The 25,697-nt window shown below is 45.7% G+C and overlaps 1 protein-coding gene and 1 long non-coding RNA gene across 2 annotated transcripts in view; one reads left to right on the top strand and one right to left on the bottom strand.

The window, feature by feature from the left end:
* Positions 1-25,697, top strand: part of LOC308477303 — a 266,019-nt gene that overhangs the window by 202,908 nt on the left and 37,414 nt on the right. The gene's annotated exons all lie outside the window — the stretch shown is intronic.
* LOC308477181 (potassium voltage-gated channel subfamily A member 6-like) lies at positions 11,605-13,302 on the bottom strand (the record flags this gene model as incomplete). The annotated part of the gene is made up of 1 exon (XM_081005579.1): positions 11,605-13,302. The coding sequence occupies one exon, from the start codon at positions 13,300-13,302 to the stop codon at positions 11,767-11,769; it is 1,536 nt and encodes a 511-aa protein (XP_080861705.1). The 3' UTR covers positions 11,605-11,766.

The raw sequence follows: 25,697 nt of genomic DNA, 5'->3' as shown, positions 1-25,697 counted from the left end.
AATTAACATGGTGAAAATTATAAAGCATTTTTTGCCATAGCAAATCTGGCAATAAATTTAGCGGACTGCGTTACTTTATGCTGCATTCGGTACCTGGTCAATTCATAATCATCATTATATTCTAAAGAGTAAATTGCTCGATTTGGTTTTGTTATATATTTCATGTTTGTGTTTGTGGCTTTGTAAGGACATTTGATAGCGTGTGCCAGTCCTGTGCATTTCTATGATATCCTTGAGTAGACGGTATTGATTAGGCTAGCATTATAAAAGCAGCAAGCATTTACCAGATTTATTATTTATGCTACTAACCCTTTCCCTCTAGGCAGAAAAATAAGCTGAGCAAAACATTTTAAAACCTTCTGTTACGGCTCCTCCTAGTGGTACAAAAACGAAAATCACCCATGACAATTTCAGTAAGTGGTACCTCAGTTTACGATCTGTTCCTGAAGTCTGTTCTTAAACCAAAGCCGTTCTAAAACCAAGGCATGCTTTTCCTAATGAGGCCTCCTGCTGCCAGTGCCCTTCCACCATTCAGCTTCCGTTTGTAGACCGAGATAAGGTTCACAAACCGGAGCACTAATTTCGGTTTTGTGAAGTTCATAAACCGAATAGTTCGTAAACAGGGCTGTTCGTAAACTGAGGTACCACTGTATACATAAATAACTAGAATTTTTCACTGAATATTTGGCATTTTGTTTATTTACTAGTACCGTCCAGAATTTTTAGAAATATAAAATGTATTTTTAAATACACTGGTACCTCGGGTTACATACGCTTCAGGTTACATACGCTTCAGGTTACAGACTCCGCTAACCCAGAAATAGTGCTTCAGGTTAAGAACTTTGCTTCAGGGTGAGAACAGAAATCGTGCTCCAGCAGCGAGGTGGCAGCAGGAGGCCCCATTAGCTAAAGTGGTGCTTCAGGTTAAGAACAGTTTCAGGTTAAGTACAGACCTCCAGAACGAATTAAGTACTTAACCCGAGGTATCACTGTAGTGTAATTTGTGAGTAGGTGTGACCATTACACCATCTTGATTCAAAATGGCGCCTGGCACCGAAACATTGACCAAGACCCCCAACCCAGGAACCCTCATTCCAAGTTTAGTGATGGTATCTTGTGGCAGTTAAATCTATGCCAACAAAAAATGGCTGAAGCATATCCTCCAACATTTCTCTGATGAATATAGGGGTGTCCCGTTCCATAATGATAATTTTGCTATTTATACCCCTCACATCTTACTGGGTTGCCCCAGCCACTCTGGGCGGCTTCCAACATATATAAAAACATAATAAAACATTAAACATTAAAAAAAACTTCCCTATACAGTATTGCCTTCAGATGTCTCAGGTGTCGGATAACTCCATACCCTCCAACATTTCTCCAATGAAAATAGGGACATACTAAGGAAAAGTAGGACATTCTGGAATCAAATCAGAAAATGGGATGGCTCATCTAAATCAGGGATGTCCCTGGAAAATACAGTGGTACCTTGGGTTACAGACGCTTCAGGTTACAGACTCCGCTAACCCAGAAATAGTACCTCGGGTTAAGAACTTTGCTTCAGGATGAGAACAGAAATCGCGCGGCAGCGGCACAAGGCCCCATTAGCTAAAGTGGCACCTCAGGTTAAGAACAGTTTCCGGTTAAGAACGGACCTCCGGAACAAATTAAGTACGTAACCAGAGGTACCACTGTAGAGACACATGGAGGGTCTGGTGAAGTCAGGCCAAAGTGGGTTTTTTTGGTGTGTTTTTTTTTGTTTTTTTTTTTTTTTTTGTTCCCCATCTTGATTCGAAATGGCACCCAGTGTCCAATCAGATACTAGATCTGCTGCCTCACCTGTTGTGCAGTGACAGGGATGCCAGGGCTGGCAAGACAAGGACGACCCAGAGGAGGGAAGCAGTGGCTACTTGGGGTCCTTGGGGATTGGATCAGGACCCCTCAGCACCCTTGTGGAACAAGAAAAAGGACCAGAGAGGCTAGGGGCCAAAGGGCCAACAGGAGAGCAGGAAGACAACATGGAATACTAGGAGCACAGGGACGAAGAGATCACACAGCCCTCCAACACAAGGGGACTAGTCCCTGGAGGAACCTGACTCCCCACCGACACCTAAGGACCAGCAGGGGTGGAAGACGGCAGCATAGCTAGCCAGTGCGCAGGAGCCACCAGCCCTGAGAATGGGGCTGAGAACATCTCCAGGGCCAGCACAGAACGTGGCCCCTGACCTCGGCTCCCAGCACCCACTGAAACACCCTCTCAGAATCCTCCATGCCACGTTTAGAGACAATATCTTGGGAGGCAGCAAAACCTATGCCGAAGAAAGGAAGGAAGTCAGCCCTAATTCATGTTTCAGTTTGCCATCTTGATTTTAAACGGCAGCCAGGGTTTCAATATTGATTAGGATTACTACCCTCTTCTCAGAAACCCTCGTGCTGGGTTTGGCAATATCTCAAGAGGTGTCCGAATGCATAGAGAACAAATGGACAGGCAAGCCATATTCTGTAATATATAGTGGATTGAGTAGAAACTAAAAATATTGGCATCAGATTTTGCAAATACAGTGGTACCTCGGGTTAAGAACTTAATTCGTTCTGGAGGTCCGTTCTTAACCTGAAACTGTTCTTAACCTGAAGCACCACTTTAGCTAATGGGGCCTCCTGCCGCCGCCGCCACGTGATTTCTGTTCTCATCCTGAAGCAAAGTTCTTAACCCAAGGTAATATTTCTGAGTTAGCGGAGTCTGTAACCTGAAGCGTATGTAACCTGAAGCATATGTAAGCCGAGGTACCACTGTATTCATCATTTTTAAAATCCAGTTTAGTGCGATGGTTTCCCTTGTTTGCTACTTCCTCCTCTGGCCTAAATTAGCTACATAGACGATCTAATCTAGTCAGGGACAATGTAATAAACAAGGTAATCTGCACAATGGGGTGAGCTCCTGTTGCTCTGCCCTAGCTCTTGCCAACCTAGCAGTTCAAAAGCACACCAGTGCAAGTAGATAAATAGGTACCACTGTGGCAGGAAGGTAAACGGCATTTCTGTGCACTCTGGCTTCGGTCACGGTGTCCTGTTGTGCCAGAAGCGGTTTAGTCATGCTGGCCACATGACCCGGAAAGCTGTCTGTGGACAAACGCCGGCTCCCTCGGCCTGAAAGCGAGATGAGCGCCGCAACCCCATTGTCACCTTTGACTGGACTTAACCGTCCAGGGGTCCTTTACCTTTTTCACTTTTACCTAATAAACTGTGTGATCTCATAATGCTATATTTGATGCTGTAATGTCATTGTCAGTGCCGGATTTACGTATAAGCTAAACAAGCTACAGTTTAGGGCCCCGCTCTCTTGGGGGCCCCAATAAAATTTAAAGGAAAAAAACTGGATGTACTTTGATAAAATACATTATTTTGTTATGTGCAAATGGCTTTAGATGCCTATTAGGTCCATAAATTACCATATAGCATATATTCAACACAAAAAAACAGTGACAATTTGTAGTTGACAAAGGACAGCTGGACATATAAAGGCCCCCATTACCTTCAGTAGCTTAGGAGCTCATCAAACCTAAATCGGGCCCTGGTCACTGCACACCATTAAATAAAATATCGTACTACTGAAGTCAATTGAAAACGAGGGCAAACACTTTTCCCCAGAAGTGCTGAAAAATCAGCCCTAATAGGAGGTGTTTGGGGCAGTGATGCTGAAAATATACCGTATTTTTCGCTCTACAAGACACACCCGACCATAAGACGCACCTAGTTTTTAGAGGAGGAAAACAAGAGGAAAAAATATTCTGAATCTTTTATTTCTGTAGAGCCTCTTTTCAAAAGCTGGATTTTGCAAGTGAACAGTAGAAGCATTTTAACAGACATTAGTGCTTGGATTTCATTCTCTCACAGAAAGCCCCAGAAAAAAAATTGGATCATCTGGCCGTTTGGAGAGACAGAGGCACATGGTTTGGGCAGTGATGGAATCCAAGACTGACTGAAGAGGGAAAACAAGAATAATGTTCTCCTGACTGTTTGTCAAGTTGCTCAGGGGGCTAAACAAGGGCTATCACACAACCACCTCACAACAACCGAGTGAGGTTAAGGTGGCCCTCTCTGCGCAGCGCCTCTCCAGCGAAGCAGGAGGAGAAACGGAGCCCCTTCCGTTTCTCCTTCAACTTCGCTGAAGGGGCGCTGCGCAGAGAGGGAGAGCTGCGCAGCGCCATTCACTCCATAAGATGCACACACATTTCCCTTTACTTTTTAGGAGGAAAAAAGTGCGTCTTATGGAGCGAAAAATACGGTATGTTAAAACCATGGTTGGGGGACGCAGGTGGCACTGTGGGTAAAACCTCAGTGGCTAGGACTTGCCGATCGTATGGTCGGCGGTTCGAATCCCCGTGGCGGGGTGAGCTCCCGCCTTTCGGTCCCAGCTCCTGCCCACCTAGCAGTTCGAAAGCACCCCTAAGTGCAAGTAGATAAATAGGTACCGCTTTATAGCGGGAAGGTAACGGCGTTTCCGTGCACTGCGCTGGCTCGCCAGAGCAGCTTCGTCACGCTGGCCACATGACCCGGAAGCGTCTGCGGATAGCGCTGGCCCCCGGCCTCTTAAGTGAGATGAGCGCACAACCCTAGAGTCGGACACGACTGGCCCGTACGGGCAGAGGTACCTTTAAAAATCATGGTAGCTGAAATCTAGCAATTGATCCTGCTGTTGCTGAGTTTCACACTTCCTTGCTTGGAAAGACAGGGATCAGCACCTCATTGCGCTCACTTCAAATACAATTGCAAGCATTTCCACTCTGAAAGTTCTGGTTTGAGTGAGATTTCAATCCCAACCCCTTTTTGAGCCCCCCAGAACTCTCTGTACTCACGTGTCCCAAACCTGCCACGCCTTTGCTTTTGAATCAGAGTTTGACCGATCCCTGTAAATGCCATGGAAATAAATGGACTTGCATTTTCAATATAGTTAAGAGTTGGGCTGTTGTAGGAGAAATGTGGACCTGATTGAGAAAGAGGGGGAAATCAGACACCAGGGTATCACAAAATCATAGTTCAGCACAAAAAGGGATGTTTAATGACCTGTACTGTTCAAACTGACACTGGCCAAGGATTGGAAAACATCATCCTTGAACTCCTTAGAAACCTGGAATATAACGCAAACTGAAAAAGTAACCCACAAATGAAGAGTCATAAAGAGAGGACTAGAAAAAGACAAATTTGTGGCTACTTGGTATTGTTTTATTGATCCAACAAAGACACCGATTTTACACCACCTCAGACACATGGAGATCTTTGGGAGACTGACTTGCGATAACTGCTATATGCAAGGAAGATTCCAGGAGAACAGTGGACTATAGACCAATTCCTCGTGTCATTCTAAAATGCATAAACTTTTTATTCCCCCGATTATTTTGACTGGGTATAAGGAACTTTCCTATGTTCCTAACCAGTTCAAGCGTATAGAGTGTATATGAACACTAGATACAGGTTGCTCTCACATCAGGCATTATTATTGTTGTGGAATAGCTACACTTTATATGTTGACTATTTACAGGGTGTCTGCACAAAACAATCCGCTCTAGGAATCAACTGTAACTCTTCTCTTTCAAAGAACATTGCCTTTGTACTAGGCGTAGGCAAACTCGGCCCGCCAAATGTTTTGGGACTACAACTCCCATCATCCCTAGCTAACAGGACCGGTGGTCAGGGATGATGGGAATTGTAGTCCCAAAATATCTGGAGGGCCGAGTTTGTCTATGCCTGCTTTATACCGTTCCCCTGCTTTTGCTTCCCTAAATTGAAGGCGGGGGAGATTATGATCAGGAATACAGCAGAGACAGAGACAAAAACAGAGAGAGAGAGAGGGGGGGGAAGATTTTAACCCTTCCTGCACACAGAGTTGTCTTCCCTCTACCCAGAGCTGGCACAAGGAGGACTCATCACCTGGCCACAGAAAGTTAGAAGTCTGGAACCAGAGTAACTATTACACTTCTTGCTTAAGACAGAACAGCAATGGTGGGCTGCTGCTACACTGTCTACATTTAGAAGACCCCACAGATACAGCACCTGGAAATCTCTGACAAAATTATTCCCCTGCTGAAATAAATGAAATAACATGTACATTCTTTCAATGTAAAATGTCTGTTGCGTGCAACCTTGTACCTTTTCACATTTTATGGCCTCTTGAATCACAGCAACACATGCTGCTGTTCACATGACCACCAGCCAAACCTTTGTGATGCAAGATAAATTTATTCAACCCCAATTTGAATTCCGTTCTGTATTTCAAATTGTGCCTTTAAATGTTCTAAAGCAACTTAATCTCAAATTGCAATAAAACTACAGGCTGGTCCAGGCTTCCCTTTGCGCTTTTAGGCACAAGTCCAGGTTTTTAAAGCTCTGTGCCTGAGTGTTCTTTCCTTTTCCCTGTCCCTGCGCTTTCTCTGGGAAAATCCATCTTTTGCAGCTGAATCAGAGCAAACAGCAGTCAGGTTTTCTATGAATTGCTGTGTGCTCCGATTCAGTGGTAAAATGCAAGTTTTCATGGGGAAAGCACAGGGACCAAAAAAAACCACCACTCAGACATATAGCTTTAAAGCACGGATCTGTGTCTGAGAACTGCGGCGCAAAAGGAAGTCTGGATCAGCCTCAAACGGTTTTCTAGAACATACACCAGCTGAAAGTTTCTTTGCGCAAGCTCCCATTGCACTGGTCTGGATTTGATTTCAAAAACAGGATAACTTTCTGCTGCAGTCCTGAATGCCCATGCAGAGATACAGCCTATTGAACTCAAAAGGCCTCGCTCCCAGGTAACTGTGCTCAAGATTAGTTTGTTGGTGCACATAAAAGGAAGAAACAGGGCAGAAATTATTTTTATCTATCACAACCTCTTTGGAGTAGTTAAAAGTAATTTGGTTCTGGAAGCTGGAATGTTTAGCCAGCCCTTTCCTTGCTTGGAAGCCAGAGTTAGCAAGGTATGGAAAATAAGTCTGGGAGGTTGTTATGGAAACAGGTCCCTGAAGATGTTTTCTTTCCACAGACATTTCGCAAGGCTGTACTCTGTCTGGCAGGCAGCTAAAAAGACACTTTGGGTCAGGGTATTTTGGAAAGGACTTCAGATCCCACCAGCTCCATGGGAACTAAGAATTCTTAGGCCATGTTTTCCTAACACCCAGGGCAGTGGGAGATGTGCTGTGTTACTGGCAAGCTGGTCATCAACAGAGGCTGCTCACAGCAATCCTCAGACCTGTATCGCCTGAAAGTCACATTGGCACAAACGCCTGCACCAGAGCCAGGTTATTTTTAATGACTGGAGGTATCGGGTAAAATGGAGTGGAAGCTATTTTAAGTCAGCGTGAAACAGAAAACGTCTAAATACAACATGCTATGTTAATTCTGATTTGTTGGTTTTTTTAAAAAAATACTTTAATAGAAAAAATTATGTTGATTTTAAAAGGCGGGGTCTCTGGGGAATATCCCAGTGCTTTTGCATTCTTGGGGCAGAAGACTGGAAAGTGGGAAGAGGTTTACTTCTTAATGGATATATTAGATAAAATACTGGTGGCATGTTTTGTCTTAGCTCCCCAAGCAAACAGTCAATTTATTCAAGTATTTCCCATCAAAGCAAAAAATTAAGATACCTGGAATATTCCTAAGGAATATTTCTCAGCCATTGGTTGTTGATGTTGGGGTGCGGGAGGGGGTACAATTTCCAGAAATTAAAAAGAAAGAGCCAGGCAGACAGTTCCTATTTGAAGCAGAATGTCTAGTTTGATCCAAAGGTACAAACACACAAGGTTGCAAAGTAGATCCATCACGTTCCTATCTGGCTTCAATGAAAGCAAGATTACATTTTGTTAGGCCTCTGTTTCCCCTTAATAACCCTGACACTCTTATAAAAATCACCTAGAAGACTTCTTCCAAAATTCCTGGGATTTTTTTCTGGCAGAGTTCCTTGTTTTCCATCATCTGCGTGCTGTGCCACTGCAAGGACAACAAGATCCAAAAACAACGTGCCCATGGAAATGTGGACTAGTATCATGATCCATCCAGTAGTGATGTATGGAAGTGAGAGCTGGACCATAAAGAAGGCTGATCGCCAAAGAATTGATGCTTTTGAATTCTAGTGCTGAAGGAGACTCTTGAGAGTCCCATGGACTGCAAGAAGATCAAACCCATCCATTCTTAAGGAAATCAGCCCTGAGTGCTCACTGGAAGGACAGATCCTGAAGCTGAGGCTCCAGTACTTTGGCCACCTCATGAGAAGAGAAGACTCCCTGGAAAAGACCCTGATGTTGTGAAAGATGGAAGGCACAAGGAGAAGGGGACGACAGAGGACGAGATGGTTGGATAGTGTTCTCAAAGCTACCAGCATGAGTTTGACCAAACTGCGGGAGGCAGTGAAGGACAGAAGTGCCTGACGTGCTCTGGTCCAGGGGGTCACGAAGAGTCGGACACGACTAAACAACTAAACAACAACAAATCATGATCCATAACAAAATAGTGTGGTGGCAGGTGGTGGAGAGAGGGTTAAACACTCCCACCTCAGATACTTCTACACTCCAAGTTCACTGGCTTGGCCCCATGATTAAGGGGGCCGGGGCCATATAGTGTTCACATGTCACAGGACATGCTGAGGTCATGTGCACACGCCACACAACATGCTCATGACATGCATGCAGCGCAAAGTGAGTGAGGTGAGCATGTCACACCGCGTGAACACACAACCACCACTGAGTTTTTGAGGGCCTCGGCCCCCTCCTTTGAAATTTTGAAGGGCCTTTGCCCCCCAAAAACCACTCCTAGACGGCACCCCCACTACACCCATCGCTCCCCTCTCAAAACTGATTTTCCTAAAAATATTTCAAAATATATTTTTTTAAAATATTCACTTACAGAACAGGAAGTTCTCCCGGAGGTAACTAGAGCTGTGACATTTTCATCTCTTGAACAGAACTGCAGCCTCAGAGGGGCTGCAACTCACTCACACATACTCACAGAAAGAGACACAGAAAAAGAGGGTCTCCTGTCTTGATAATAATAAAAATAGTTTGGTTCACAATCCATACTTTAAATCTATATTCTTATCTCATTGTCAATACAATTAATAAATAGACCTAAACCTAAACAGAAGAAGGATTACTGCAATGTGTTCACTGTGGGCCTGGTTCGGAAGTTCCAGATGAGCTTATTGCTCATCTGCTAAGCCAGAATAGAGTAGAACTATCGCTTCCCTTGATTTGCAGCCTAGCCTAGCTTTAGCTTTTTGCTGCTGCATCACACTGTTGACTCGTGAAGTTTTTTGCCTACTAAGACCCCTCAATGCTTTTTACATGTACGAATGGCAAGCCGGGTGTCCCCCGCCTTATATGCGTGCATCTGATTATTTTTTCCTAAAGAATAGAACTTTACATTTGTCTCTGATTTTAAATTTGCATTCGTGTTTATTATAGATAGATACTGTTATAAACCACTTTGGTATTTTTTATGATATAGTGGTAATATACATATTTTTATAAATAAGAATAGGATGGTATAGGGTTCAATTTTGTCCTCTGCTAAACCACCTTAGACCTCAAGCAACACTGGCAGGAATCTACTCAGTTTTTTCTGCTTTATCTCAATCTCTCGAGGTAGATTCTTCTTCCAAACCCGTGAATTTTTCAGCATTCAGTCAGTTCTGGGTAGCTTCCTCAAAAACAGACACAGGAGATGCGATAGTCGTCTTCAGATAGCTACAGGGAAGATGGAGGAAGCTTGTTTTCTCCTGCTCTGGAGGGTAGGACTCGAACCAATGGCTTCAAATTACAAGAAAGGAGATTCCATCTAAACATCTGGAAAAACTTTCTGACAGCAAGAGCTGGTTGGCAGTGGAACGGACTCCCTTGGGAGATGGTGGACTCTCCTTCCTTGGAGGTTTTTAAGCAGAGGTTGGATAGCCGCCTGTGATGGATGCTTTAGCTGAGATTCCTGCATTAAAGGGGGCTGGACTATATGACCCTTGGGATCTCTTCCAACTCTATAATTCTAAGATTTTCAAAATAACCTTTTCCAGTGCCTCTCTCAGGGATGAGCTGCAAAACCTCTCTCGCGTTGTTAAATTATGTAAACTGTTTTGCATATTACTTATCTTAATGGAATACTACACAATGCATTATTTATGGTGTTTTCCCCTCACCTCTTTCACTCATATGCTCGTTTTTGTTGGGGTCGTTTGCCAGCAAACCACCTGGACTTCCCCCCCGAATGCGCACTCGGTGCATGAATGTATGCTCCACTGAAGCACTGAAACCCTTGGCTCTCTCAGGAATACATGTATGGCACATGCGTTTTCAAAAAGATACATGTGATGCTTTAAAAAAAATGGTGGGGTTTTTTTAAAGGTAGACAGTCTACTGGAAGCATGTCAGAAAGGGCAAGACTGATAATGCATGCCAGCACTCAGTTTGCCGACAGGCTATTAGCACTTTGGCACAGTGAACGAAAGGAGGGGCATCACATCAACAGGCCTACTTGCATTCATTATAAGGCCCTTTCCCAATGAATACAACACAAAAGCAGGATTCCCAGGCAATTAGAGAAAGCTCCCTTTGGGAACAGTTGTGTACACAGGAACATTTTCAGACTTTAAAATGAATGTGCTTAAGTCCGGGGCAGAGCTTGCTACGGCAATCACTTTCACACAAACACACTGCATTCATTTGTACATGTCAGAACATCTGAATGGTGTGTAGAAAACCCACTGCCAGCCTTCTTTTTATCTGTTTTTCCTCCTGCTCCAGCATACTGCATACAACCACTAACAGAGAGAATTCCATGTACATTTCATTCCAATTACTTTACTTTTTTCTTTTCTACAAGAAAAGAATCATCTAGTCTATAACCATGTTTTTGGGGGGGGAATGAAATGGGTTTTAAAGTTTTAACAGATGCAGCACTAATATTTTTCAGTGTGCACCTGTTAAAGTTTTAAACTCAAGACCCACGGTGCTCCTTTTCATCCCCTCTTTCTCACAGGCCTGTCCCAGCAGACTGAATGGTGTTGGCAGCCCCTGGAAGCAAAATTCCAGCTACTCCAGCCTAAGGGAAGGCAAGAGAGGGCAGCTTGCAAAATTAACCTCCAGGGAAATCAGCAAAAATATCACGAGCTCCTCCTATTTTTGGACCAAGCATGGTTGATCATAGACTTTCATCGCAAATATATTAGCTTCTCAGAGCTGTGTGTATTCACAAACAAGCACAACAGGACACAACATGAATACAAAGGAAAATTTGTGAAACTGCATGCTGCAATGCTGGACGACAGCTTTCGTTACTCAAAGGCATTAGCCAGTGCTTAGGGCTGATGTGGCTGTAAGAAATGTAAGGCTGGCAGTGGAACTTGAGGGCGTAGCAATTCCTAGCCTAATTGCAAACTTGATGTGGCATATTGCTTTTGCTTCTGTGAGTAGATAAGATAATAAGATCCATCCGCAGGCAACCGCTGGAAGAAAATCTTCTCCACCCCCAGAAAAATAAATAAATAACGGATACACAACAGGTAACGCCCCGTGATTGGGGAAGGAAATTAAGCAACTTATTACAGAAGTCAATGAAGCAACATAAATGAGGGAGTCGGTGTCCAAATCACAGCAGTTTTTATTCCAAGGAGCACAAATCATTTCCATTCAGACAAACAAGTGTTGTCATTCTTCTCTCTTTCTCCAATGCGAAGATGATCAGCTGCAGTTTTCGTCTACACAGCTTGAAGCCAGCAGGTTCAACTGAGGGCGATGGAAATGATCACACCTCTGTCAACAACTTGTTCTCTTTACAGGCGTGGTTGCTGGCTGGAATAAAGTTGGAGTATTTTGCAGATTCTAAATCTTCTGCCTCCAGGAAGTCTGATTTACTGAGTGTCTGGGTGCTGTCACCTTTCTTGGGCTCCGAAGAAGGAGACTGCTGCTGTCCGCAAGTGACGTGAGTATAGCGGGACTGCTCCTCCTGGTCAGTTTCTCGGTGGTAGAAGTAGTTGAAGTTGGAGACAATGACAGGCACAGGGAGGGCGATGGTCAGCACGCCGGCAATGGCGCACAACGACCCCACAATCTTGCCCCCAATGGTCATTGGGTACATGTCTCCATAGCCCACCGTGGTCATTGACACTACTGCCCACCAGAAAGCATCTGGGATGCTAGTGAACAAAGATTCGGGGTCATCGGTCTCAGCAAAATACACGGCACTGGAGAAGAGAATCACGCCGATGAAAAGGAAGAAGATGAGAAGGCCCAGCTCCCTCATGCTGGCTTGCAGGGTCTTCCCCAAGATCTGCAGCCCCTTGGAGTGCCTGGAGAGCTTGAAGATGCGGAAGACCCTGACCAGGCGGATGACCCTCAGGATGGCCAAGGACATGGCTTGCTGCTGGCCTCCGTTGCTGCTGCCCTGCGGCTGCTCCTTCTTCTGCTGCTCCTGAGCCAGCTCCGTCCCCAGCGTGATGAAGTAGGGGATGATGGCCACAATGTCAATGATGTTCATGATGTTCCTGGAGAACTCGGGCTTGCTGGGGCAGGCGAAGAAGCGCACCAGCAGCTCGAAGGAGAACCAGATGATGCAGAGCGTTTCGATGAGGAAGAAGGGGTCGGTGAAGAAGGGGCGAGCGCTCGACGGCGGGCGCACGGGCGAGGGGGTCCCTCCGTCGGGCTGCAAGGAAAGCAAGTCGTCCTCCGGCAGCAGGTCCACGGGGGGCTCCTCTCCGTAGCTGCCGCCCTTGCTCTCCAGGCGGAACTCGGGCAAGGTCTCCAGGCAGAAGATGACGATGGAGATGAGGATGACCAGCACGGAGACGATGGCGATGCCCCGCGCGGGCCCCGAGCTCTCCGGGTACTCGAAGAGGAGCCACAGCTGGCGCTGGAAGGGCTTCGAGGGCAGCGGCTTCTCGTCCTCGGCGATGAAGCCCTCGTCCTCGCGGAAGGCGCCGATGGCCTCCTCGCCCAGCTGGTAGAAGCGCAGCTCCTCCACGAAGAGGTCCAAGGGCACGTGCGCGGGCCGGCGCAGCCTGCCGCCCGACTGGTAGTAGTGCAACACGGCGTCGAAGCTGCTCCGGCTGCGGTCGAAGAAGTACTCGTTGCGCAGCGGGTCGAAGAAGCGCGCGCGGCGCCGGGGGTCGCCCAGCAGCGTGTCCGGGAAGGCGGCCAGCGTGCGCGGCAGCGTCTCGAAGCGCAGCCCGGACACGTTCAGCACCAGCCGCTCGCCCCCGACGCCCGGCGCCTCCGGGGAGGAGGGCGGCGCCGCCTCCGCGCGGCCGGGGACTCCCCAGGGCGCGTCCTCCGGCCCCGCCATCGCAGCCCGACCGAGCGCCCTCGCTGCGCCCGCCGGGCTCGCTCTCCGCCCGCCCGGCCGCCCCGTCGGGCCGCCCGCCTCCTACCTTCGCGCGCCTCCCAAGGATGCCTCGCCCCTTCGCCGCTCCGCTCCTCCTGTTGCTGCTGGCGGGCTCCGGGCGCGTCTGGCGCTGGCTCGCTCCTCGCTCCCCGCCGGCGCTTCTTCGGCTCCTCCTCCCGCTGCTCCTCCCCGCCGCTCTCCTCCGTCGGACCGGCGGCACTCCGCGCGCCTTTGCGCAGCCCGCTTCCTTCCGCGGAGGCACCAGAAGGCCATCTATTCGAACCCCGGACCAGGATCACCCGATCTCCCCGCTCTCTCCCTCTGGACCAGGCAACGCAGGTGAGAGCTGGGCAGCGTCGCTACCTTTGGTCTGGCAAAATACAAGACGGGGCGGGGCGGTAGGGGCCGATTTTTTGTTTCATCTGCTGCTGAAGTGACTTGAAAGCAATCCATTACCATCTATCGCAGCCTGACGGGATGACCCTTCTGGAATTTGTCACGCACGCACGCGTGCACAGGCATACACGTGAATTTGTAGTTACAGGTAGGTAGCCGTGTTGGTCTGCCGTAGTCAAAACAAAATTTTGAAAATTCCTTCCAGTAGCACCTTAGAGACCAACTAAGTTTGTACTTGGCGAGGCGATTGTAAGACGAGCTGTTTGTACAAAGGCTACCAGTTGCGGAATGACCTTACTAAATGCAAACAGAGGCTCCTCACTGGTGAGGCAGCAGGTGCACTCTGTGCATGCTCATGCCCTTCATTTCTGAGGCTTACACTTCCTCCTCACGTCTCCTCTGCTCATGTCTGTGGGAGGAGGTTTGCAAAGAGGAGGTGTTTGCCCACCTGAGTGATGGAAGTGGCACCTGGCAACTTCTCTCCTTTGCTAGCCCTCTTCCTTGCTGCTTTACGGCTTGCAGGAACAGGGCAAATGAGGGCACCTTGGAGGTGGCTCAAGAAGAAGCAGGGACTGCTTTTGTTTCTTTGTCCACCTGCCTTTTCACTCTAGGTCAGGCAGGGAGAACCTTCAGATGTTGTCCTACAACCATCATCCCCGACTGTTGGCTCTGCTGCCTGGGGCTGATGTCCAACATCTGGAAGACCACAGGTTACCCATCTCCTCTTCTGTGAGGGGCAGATGTAAGGGCTGGACCCAGTGATCTGAAAGTAGGTGGGGAAGGAGATAAAGGGAGAGCGAGAGAAGCAGAGACAGGAGGGCAAGTATTAAATTGAAGCTAACTAAAGAATGAGGGGGACGTGGGTGGCGCTGTGGGTTAAACCACACAGCCTAGGACTTGCCGATCAGAAGGTTAGCGGTTTGAATCCCCGCGACAGGGTGAGCTCCCGTTGCTCAGTCCCTGCTCCTGCCAACCTATCAGTTCAAAAGCATGTCAAAGTGCAAGTAGATAAATAGGTACCACTTCAGTGGGAAGGTAAACGGCGTTTCCGTGTGCTGCTCTGGTTCGCCAGAAGTGGCTTGGTCATGCTGGCCACATGGCCTGGAAGCTGTACGCCGGCTCCCTCTGCCAATAAAGCGAGATGAGCGCCACAACCCCAGAGTCGATCACGACTGGACCTAATGATCAGGGGTCCCTTTAACTAAAGAATGAGGAGTCTTGAGCAGAGATGAGAGGAGAGAGGGGGCAGGGCTTAGCAGGACATCACACTGAAGATTGGTGGGGTTCAGGAAGAAACAATGTGTTTCTTTAGCCAAAAACATGCCAGCCATAGAGATGATTTTATACTGGACAAAATCAGTCAACTCTTTTGGGCTTTGTACACACATTACCACTTGCTCTGTCTCTGGTGTGTTCCCATTGTTGATGTGCAAAGCAAACTACACATGACATTAGCCACGATTCATATATACCCTGTAGTTTCTTGAGAAATGCTGTTGTTTGGAGCATTTGCCTTCAAACCAGCTTCCATCCAATTTGCGCAGGTAAGCCACTGTTGTGCTGTTTTGCAGATGACCCCTTCGTTGAAGGGAGTTCTGTGTGGGGAAACAAATCAGGTAATTAATGTGCATTGGGTGAAAATTCCCCTGCTCCCTCTCTGGTGTGTACACCAATGTAAAAAACGGAGTTGATATTCAGCAGGGGGGAATGACCTTGAAGCATTTTAAACGAGTAATGTGTACATAGCCTTTTTCTCCTCCAGAGGGCATGAGTAGAGATACTCAGTCTTCTGTAAAGAGACTGAGCCATAGCTAGAGATAAGAGGGCTGAATACCCGGTATGTCATTGGAATAGGAGGACAAATATGTCAAGGGGTTGAATGTGAATTAAAGGCAGAAGGTGATAGCAGAGGGGGTAATGATTCAGAGAATGCCACTAGATCAATGGGATGCAGGTCACAGAATGAGCACGAAGCGGAAATGTTCTGTACATGAATGATGTTCCTTGTGGAAGGAGATGAGGCATTTACCAGACAGAAAATTCTGCATTAGAGGTCAGAGATGGCTGAGCTCTTGATGAAGCCAAGATCAAGAGTGTGGGGGGAGTCCGTCCAAAGCTGAAGACTGAAAGAGGAAATTATGGAGAGGGGCTGGAGGCAGCTGAGTGAAGGGATTCTCAACATAGTAGCTAATGCCGTAGAAGACAGAATCGGGATTCAAGTTGACCTTAGCAAACTAACAAAATAAATTACTATTGGGACAAAAGAAAGGTTCTGCACTTAGGCAATAAAAACCAGATGCACAAATATAAGATGGGGGTCACCTGGCTTGCTAGCAGTACATGTGAAAAGGATCTATGGGTCTTGGTGGACCACAAGCTTAATATGAGTCAACAGGGTGATGCAGCAGCAAAAAAAGCTAATGCTAGGCTAGGTTGCATCAACAGAAGTACAGTCATACCTCGGGTTACGAACGCTGCGGGTTGCAAGTTTTTGGGTTGCAGACTGCGCCGAACCCAGAAGTACCAGAATGGGTTTCAGCGCATGCGCAGAAGCACAAAATGACATCACGCGCATGCGCAGAAGCACCGAATTGCGTCATGTATGTGTGCAGACTTCAGTTCGTAGCTTCAGGCTATGAAGTCTGCGGGTTGCGAAAGTGCCTCCCACACGGATCACGTTCGCAACCGGAGATATGACTGTATAGTGTTCGGATCAAGGGAAGTAATAGCAACATTGTATTCTGCCTTGGTCAGACCATATACTGTGGCCAGTTCTGGGTGCCACAGTTTAAGAAGGATATTGACAAGCTGGAACATGCGTTGTTGTTGTTGTTGTTGTTGTTGTTGTTTAGTCGTTTAGTCGTGTCCGACTCTTCGTGACCCCCTGGACCAGAGCACACCAGGCCCTCCTGTCTTCCACTGCCTCCCGCAGTTTGGTCAAACTCATGCTGGTAGCTTTGAGAACACTGTCCAACCATCTCGTCCTCTGTTGTCCCCTTCTCCTTGTGCCCTCGAGGGCAATCAAGATAGCCAAGGGTTTGGAAACCAAGCCTTATGAGGAACAATTGAAGGAGCTGGGTAGGTTTAGCCTGGGTTTGAGGAGACTGGGAGGACATCTTCAATTATCTCAAGGGCTGTCATATGGAAGATGGGGCAAGCTTGTTTTCTCCTGCTCCAGAGGGCAGGACGCAAACCAATGGTTTCAGGTCACAAGAAAGGAGATTCTGACGAAACATCAGGAAGAACTTTTTGACAATAAGAGCAGTTCAACAGTGGAACAGACCGCTCAGGAGGTTGTGAACTCTGCTCCATTGGAGGTTTTTAAAACAGAGGCTGGATAGCCATCTGTCATGGATGCTTTAATTAAGATTGCTGCATTGCAGAGGGTTGGACTAGATAATCCTTAGTGTCACTTCCAACTCTTCAATTCTATCTATGACTCTATGTCTTAAATGAAGTTTGAAAGAGAGCCTGGCGAGCAAGCTAGGGCAGAAACATAGATACATGTTATGCATCAGTGGTGGACAAACTCTTTTTTTATTACTTTTTTATTCAAAATTAAAAGAAAACATATTATCCAGAAACATATCATCCTTATTTTCCCCCATTTTTCCTCCCTCCCCCTCCCTCCCCCCACAGAACCCACCCACCCCCGACATCCCTCAGTTCCAGTCTTTGATTTCTCTAAAAATGCTGTTTTCTGCATGTTACACAGTTGTATAGATCCTCAAACTATTTAAGTAATAATTATCAATAAAACGTTTGTGAATTTTTATTCAAAACCAGCTAAGGAGTCCAGTTCGCTTTGTTGCGTCTTCAAATACTTTGTAAAGGGTTCCCATTCATCTTTAAAGTCACAGTTATCCTTGTCCCGTAGCTTGTATGTCAGTTTTGCCAGTTCTGCATAGTCCATCAATTTTTCTTGCCATGATTCTTTAGTTGGGGTTTCTTCAGTCTTCCATCCTTGTGCTATTAAAACTCTCACGGCCGTTGTCGCATACATGAAGACGTTTCTCAGCTTTTTTGGCAGATCTTTCCCTACAATCCCTAATAAAAATGCTTCAGGTTTTTTAACAAATGGAACATTTTCTTCAATTTGTTATATATCATTTCCCAATTTTTTTTAATTACCTTACAATCCCAAGTGGTGGACAAACTTTTCTAGTTGGCGGAGGGCCGAATTTGACAAGTGGGTGGGCATGCCCAACTGTCAATCACATATTGTGACATCATAGTGCCATAGAATCAGGACTGAAGAGTCTCCTCTTCTCCAGGCGAAACATACTCCATGCTGCTCTTTGAATCTCCAGTTTCCAGAGGTTCCATGCTGCTCTTTAAGCCTTTGAAAACCAGAGGTTCAAGGAACAGTGTGCTTCCCCCTCCCAGAGCAAGTCCCACCCTCCCCAACTATCAGCTGATGGGCCCCAGCAAAGGAATAATCAGGAGCTCATTTTCAGTTCCCAGTTGTTCCCTTGAAGCCACAGCAGTACTTGCCCCGTGAAATATACTCGGAGTTGAGTGTGGATTTCATGCTCTTTATTCAGCTCATAGTGGTAAGGAATGAAAGCTTCCCCAAAATATCTGCTTTATATACATTATTTACACAATGGGCCACACGTGATTGGCTAATTCTTGGATTCTCCTGTAGGCCGATCAGGTTGCGGATTCACTTCCACCTGGAGCTGGATTGGGTGGCTCCTGCGGACCAATCATACTTCTGCGTTGTTCTAGGACCAATCAGACTGCTGCATTCTGAATCCTATTGTTCTAGGACCAATCAGACTGCTGCCTTTTGGATCCTATTCAACTCAGTACATAACACCCCAGAACTGATGTCACATATGATGTCAGAGGTGAGATGGGTATGGTTTGAGGGGAAAGGCCTTGCAGACCATATTGGACACCTGACAGGCCAGGTTTGGCCTGTATGGTGGATTCCTGCATTGTAGGGGATTGGACTAGAATGACTCCTTCTATCCATACAATTTTATGAGTCCAAGTTCCCTGGCCCCTGAGTTTGGCAGGGGGTGGAGTCTAAAAGTGGCAGAATTTGGCAAGAAGGCCAACGCTGCTGCGGCAGCCTTTGGGGTGTGGTTTGTGGGAAGAGGGGCTTTCAACAGAGTCAGTAGCAATAGTGTCAGAGAAGCTTTCAGTGAGAGCAAGTAGCTGGGGGAAATATAATAGAGTTAAATAATACATTATCCTGACTGTGTGAATGCAATGAAATAGCAGCTGAGGACTTTTTAAAAAGCCTTTGTTTACAGGGCAACTGGGCGCACTGTAAAGCACAATGCCAATGAGATTGCAGCACTCTCTTATCTCAGTTTGTGGAGGTCCCAACCCATGTACATTGCTGTGGGTCCTGTTGACACTCCATAGCTCAGAGTAAGCCCTGATGGCAAGAGCCAGAGTCTTCCCCAGCCCCCCTACAAAAGTTCACCTAAATGTAAAGTAACAAATGGAAATTTGTTCCAGGGGACTGTGCCCCAAGTCTTTCACGTGCTTAGCACCTGAAAGGTATCTGTCACCTACAGAGCCCTCAGTGAAGAGCAGTGTGGAGAAGTCCATGCATGGAAATCCATCTTTATAGATCAAACCTGGAGTCCAATGACATTTGCGCAAAGGGCAAGCCGCAGAAGTCCTCTGAGAACCATCTCTCATTTCATAGACACTCATGACAACTGGATGTAAAGTAAGGAATGCCAATGCTTTCAGCGAACTTTCAAAGACAAGAGGAGGAAATAGCTACAGATTGGTTTACAATTTAATTTTTATTTTAGTCCAAGGTTGAGGTCAGTAACAACAGTGAAGATTCTGAGACAAGTCTCACTTTTGTGCCATGATAAACCTGCTCCTGTGCCTTAACGGGGAGACAGATGATATTGTCAGATGACTGGGATACAGCTCTACATAATTCATCCCATTTCTCTTGTAATTCCTTCCCAGAGCTTTGAGAGAGGGATTCTTGTGCCATAATGGAACTGCAATTTTTTTTATATAAGAAAAACCCCTTAATCTTTTATGGAAGGAGCGCATGTCAAATGGCTGGGGGCTGTTGCATTTTTAATGCAAACTGCATATCCCAGGTTTGCTTTGAAATATTGAGAATGGTTATTATACAGTTCTGCAGGCTAATAAAGATGCTTTGTAAATAAGGGTTCCAAAATAAGTGTACTGTATATTTTTCTCTTTGCAACGTTTAACCAGTGAATGGCCAATGCCGTTGTGGAGGAACCATTCTTCCATCTTCTTGTCTATATTGTGGGAATGTTGAGGGTGGCAGGAGAGGATATATTATTAATATCCTTCCTAACATGTGCTAGCAAGTTTCTTCACTTAACAGAGTGCATTCCCCTTCTTACGCAGCAGAGAGCTGGTTGCAAACTCGTGTGAGTTTCTTGAGACAATTCAATCTGGCTTGCCCAGATTGAGATATATTCTAATATTCCTGGTAAGACCCCTTTGGATCCCTCCTAAAAGAATAAAGACACAACAGTCTTATTCATAAGTAACAAAAAGTAGTTTTCACTCACGATCAAGCAGAGCTTTGGGCTTAAACAGGTTTACCCCATATGGGAGATAACCTGGGGGACTTGGCCTTTTATCAGGTCTGGAAAGGTCACGCCCACCGGACTTCCGGGTTAGCGCCTCCGGCAATGGCGGACTTCCTCTGATCGGGAGGAATCCGCTCCGTGGAAATCAGGGTCTGGACCGCCACGGCGAGGCGGAGACCCACTAAAAACCACAGGCGGGAGAAGCCTGTGAGCGTGGGATTCGGCGGGCACCCTTGGCACCTCCCCTACTCGCGGGGAAACCCGGTTTCGGGGATTCGGAGCGACATGGGGTGAGTGGCGCGGTGCTTCAAATCGACTGCTTCTTTCACGGAGTGAAGCCGCATTGCTGTTGCCGGAGAGTGCTGACTTTTTCGTGCGGACAATTGGACTCTAAACAACTACCCGTGAGTAGAACGGAAAATTGGATCTCTAAACATCTTAATTTGGCAACGAAATGGGAAGGTTTCAAACAGGAAGTCCGCCTTCCTCTTTTGTAAATAGATTGAAGCAAAGACGTTGTAAGCTAAAGTCTGGAAAGCCTTTTGTAAAGGATTAAATCTCCATCGGTTAAAATTACTAAACCCCCCTTGGAAGCAGGAGAAGAGGGGGGGAAATTTTAGATCGCCTAAGCCTGCAGGAGAGAGAGTGAAGAAAGATAAATTACCACCGTTTTGAACCTGGGAACGGGCTGCCAGTAAGATCAACGTTTTGGGAAAGTTCATTGACTGTGAATAAAACGTATGTTGACAGATAGTTAAATAAGAGAAATATATTGTTTCCATTGTTTCCTTTTGCACTTAAAAAGGAGCAAAAAAGTAACTGAAAATCGAAACTAACTTTGTTGCTGGATCTGCGCTTAAAAGGACGGATACAAATAGAAATTGTTTCCCCTAGAGGGAGCTTTTGAAACTGTTGCAGGAGTGGAGCTGGGGAATTTTCCAGCTGCAGAGATTAAAGACTGTGAGAATCAGAGATTGACCTTGGACAAGAATGTTGACAGAAGAAGCCTTAGTGATTGCATTTTGCAAGACAAGTGCTTTATTGGAACAGCTTCATGAGAAGACGGATGTGATGATTATTAAAATTGACAATTTGGGACAAAAAATGACTGATTTGGGACAAAAAGTGAATACCTATACAGAAACTACTCAGGAATTGATTCAGGAATCTGTTTTGACATGGCAAGCTGTGGAGAAGACGAAGGAGAAAGTTGTTGTTGAACCTCAAGTAATTCAAGTGGAGAGAGCCCCGGCCTTACAGAGGCAATTTGATGAACATAAGCTGTTGCCTTTTACGATTGAATCTAGAGAAAGCCAGATTTGGTGGGATGGAGCCCCGCTTGGATTGGAGAAGGAAAGTTGGATAGATCCCCTTATGCAGGGATGTTCTGGCTTTTGGGATCTGGATTTGGGTCAGGGGAGATTGGAGTTGTGGGGGCCTTTAGCTTTGGAGGGACTCTGAAACACGCTCTGAAATATCTTTTGGACTTTAGTTCTGACTATGGAGAATGGGCTGACCTGTCGAGAAGGAATAAAGACATTGTTAGGTTGGAGTTCCCCCGAGATCTACGCCTCAATGTCAAAGGAAGGAAATTAAGAACAAGATCAGCAGAAGATAAAGTAAAGTGCATGTATAAATATGAAGAAGCTCTGCTGAAGGGACATGGAAAAGAGTTAAGAGCCTCGGACAGAAGATCACCAGGTTGATGGACCATATGGAATTGATAGAAAGGACTGACAGAATCCGAGACCAGGGAGAAGAGACGGTGGAAGAAGATTGGAAAAAAGTTTTTAAAAATTTATTTAGAGAAATATTGCAAAATTAATGAGTGTTAGAAAAATGTTGGAATGAAATTATACGGCTTTAGTAGAAATGTTATAAGGAGTTAAGTATAAATAAGTTTTAGGGTTTTAATGGTAAGATAAGGTTAAAATAAATTATGATAATTAAATGACAGAAAACAGTGAAAGATGGAAAGGATTTGCTGAATTAATAACTAGAACACAAAAAGGGAGGTGTGAGGAGGTCGATGAAACAAGTTAATGAAAGATAAACATATGGAAATATTGGATGTGTTTTTAATTGTTTTTGTTTTGATGTATTGTGTCTTTTGGTTTTTTTTATATGTACTGTAATGTATTGATTTGTATTGTTTACTGTTTCTCTTCTTTTTTACTTTTTTCTGTAATTCTTAAACTTTTAATAAATATTATTTTTTTTAAAAAAAAAGGAAAGGTCACGCCCACCTACCAGTCACATGCAAGGAAGGATGCTTCAGGCGAGGAGGAACAGGAAATTCGAAGGGCTGGACCAACACCCCCTGCATGACCACTCTAGGAAAACAAGGAATGTTGTACTTGACTGCTCCCAGTGGATTATACTGTATATATATCCCAGAAGTTAATGACTGGAGATTCTGTATGTGATTCTACATATATCTGCATCTTCTTTTTGGCACTTTTACATGTACTCTTGCCATTGGTGTGTTAGATCCATGGGGGAAAGGCACACTGAAGGCCTCATTCTCCTTGATCCATACTAGATGCTTCAAGAAATGAGGTAACTGAAAACCAGGCAAAATAGCTAGAGGTTAAAGGTAAAGGTAAAGGGACCCCTGATGATTAGGTCCAGTCGTGGCCGACTCTGGGGTTGCGGCGCTCATCTCGCTTTATTGGCCGAGGGAGCCGGCGTACAGCTTCCGGGTCATATGGCCAGCATGACTAAGCCGCTTCTGGCGAACCAGAGCAGCGCACGGAAACGCCATTTACCTTCCCACCAGAGTGGTACCTATTTATCTACTTGCACTTTGATGTGCTTTTGAATTGCTAGGTTGGCAGGAGCTGGGACCGAGCAACGGGAGCTCACCCCGTTGCGGGGATTTGAACCGCCGACCTTCTGATCGGCAAGTCCTAGACTCTGTGGTTTAACCCACAGCGCCACCCACGTCCCAAGCTAGAGGTTACTACACATTAAAAGGGATTCAAACAGGCCCTGTCCTTAGTCCCCTTCAAGGTTTTATTTAACTTTCTTATGGATATGACACTCCTTCAGTCGCTATTGTACCCCCAAAATAGAAGACTGAGGCCTTCTAACTGAGGTCGTTTCTCAGTTGGGGTCCCAAGAACCTGGGTCATAGTTCTGGTTTGTGGAGCACCTGCTCTGGGGGAGCTGGGTATGTGTTAGCAGATAAAACCAGAATAATGGCAGATTTCTAACATGGTGAAAACATCAGAAACAAACCCAGGAAACTCAGAACTCCCCAAATCCATGGAAGATTTATTTGAAGATAATTTCGGAAGGATTCCTACTCAGTCTGATTTTTATTTTGGGGGTAAAAACTGAAGGAAAACAAGTTTTGACTGTGATTCTCTGATTCAGGGTGGCATTGTTCTTTCTTCATATGCTCTTCACTGGAGTTAAGAGCAGAAAACACAAGTCAGTTTTAGACCAGACGTACCAATATGGACTGCAATGAAGTGTCTTCTCTTATCCAGGCTAAACCACTGTTCCTCATAAGCTCGATTTCCACACCCTTTTCCATCTTGCTCACTCTCCTCTGCACATGTTCTAGCTTGTCATTATCCCTCTTAAACGGCAGAGACAAGAACTGGACACAGGACTCCAGGCAGTCAGACCAAAGCGGAACGCAGTACTGCTGCTACTTCCCTTGATCTAGACACTATGTTTATGTCAATGCAGCCTACAACGGAATTCACTTTCTTTGCTGCTGCATCACACTTAGGACTCGGGTTAAGCTTGTGGTTTACTAAGACCGCTAGATCCTTTTCACACATACTGCTGTCAGGCCAGGTGTCCCTTATATTTGTACATCTGATTATTCCTGCCCAAGAGCAGGAACTTACAGTTGTCCCAATTGAAATTCATTTTGTTAGTTCTGACCCAGTTTCACAACCTGTTAAGCTCATATTGAATCCCGATTCCGTCTTCTGAGGACGCCCATGTGGTGTCATCCACAAATGTGTTGAACGTCCATCAATTCCTTCATCCAAATAACTGGTCAGATAGTATAGCAGGGCATCTGTTGCTAAAGAAATAAGGTTGCCTTCAATTTCTATGTAGGAGAGCCAATGCAAGTTAAGTATAAATAGTGTTTGACTTGGATCTTGGAGGCTATGATTCAAATCTTTGCCCAGCTCAGCAGGAGCGCCAAGTCAGTCTCATGTCTAAGCCTGACCTACCTTGAGAAACTGTGACGCTAAAACAGTGATAACCTCCATGTTCCCTTGAAGTGGGTGGGATACACTCACTTCAGCTGTTGGGGCCTCTATTATTGGTTTTAGTGCCCCAGCTGTTTAAAAGTGTTTTTAAATTTTGGTTTTCATTTGCCTTTGTTTTAAATAAAAGGGCATAGGATGTGCCTGGGAAGAGAGGAGCAGGGGAGAGCAAGGGGGACCCACAATCACAGTAGTTCAAGGTAGGAGTTATGGAGTTGGGAGTTGGAACAGGCTGGGTAATGGGGCACACAGCACAGGTAGTTACTGACTGTGCCATATGCCAGCCCCTCCTCCAACCTGGGGAACTGCAGTTGTCCTATCTGCCAGCCTTCAGGTCTGTGGCTGCTGTTGCTGAATGCCAGAGCAAGACCTCCCTCATCCATGAACCTACCCAGACCCTGGGATCATCCTCTGACTTATCCTATGTGGTGGGAATGTAAAAAGGTGAAAAACCTCTGGGAAATGATATATAATGAGATGGAAAAACTGTTGAAATATACATTTATAAAGAAACCAGAAGCATTTCTACTAGGCATTGTTGGGAGTGATATAAACAGAAAGGACTGTAAGCTGTTTTTATATGCAATGACGGCAGCAAGAATATTACTGGCACAAAAATGGAAGCAAGAAGAACTACCGACGATAGAAGATTGGAGGATGAAATTGATGGACTATGCAGAATTAGACAAACTAACAGGAAGAATTCGAAACCAGCAGGACCAGAGATTCACAGAAGATTGATGTAAATTTACGGATTATTTGAAAATTAATTGTGATGACCAGATTACATTCGTAGGTTTGCAAGAAGTTTTGTGAGGTGAATAATTTGAACTATTGCATAACTGGATAAAAAGGGAGACATTAGTTAAGAGAATTAAAGGCAATATGAATTTCAGAAATGCAGAAGAAATGATATAAATGGGGGGTCATCAGAGGTGTTGACGGAAGTCCAAAAGATTGTATAAGATGTGAAATTTTGTTGTATGTATGACAATTAATATGTTTAAAAATGAATAAAAATTATTTAAAAAAGAGAGAGAGATCATCCTCTGAGGCCCTTCTTTGTGTGCCTCTACCTGAGAGGTCCGGAGGGTGGCAACGCAAGAATAGGCCTATTCTGCAGTGACACCCTGCTTGCAGAATCCTCTCCCCAGGGCATTCCTCTTCAACC

The sequence above is a fragment of the Podarcis pityusensis genome (genome assembly GCF_964106645.2).
Source record: "Podarcis pityusensis genome assembly, chromosome: 5".
Classification (NCBI taxonomy): Eukaryota; Metazoa; Chordata; class Lepidosauria; order Squamata; family Lacertidae; genus Podarcis; species Podarcis pityusensis.
This window is presented reverse-complemented; position numbering and strand designations above follow the sequence as displayed.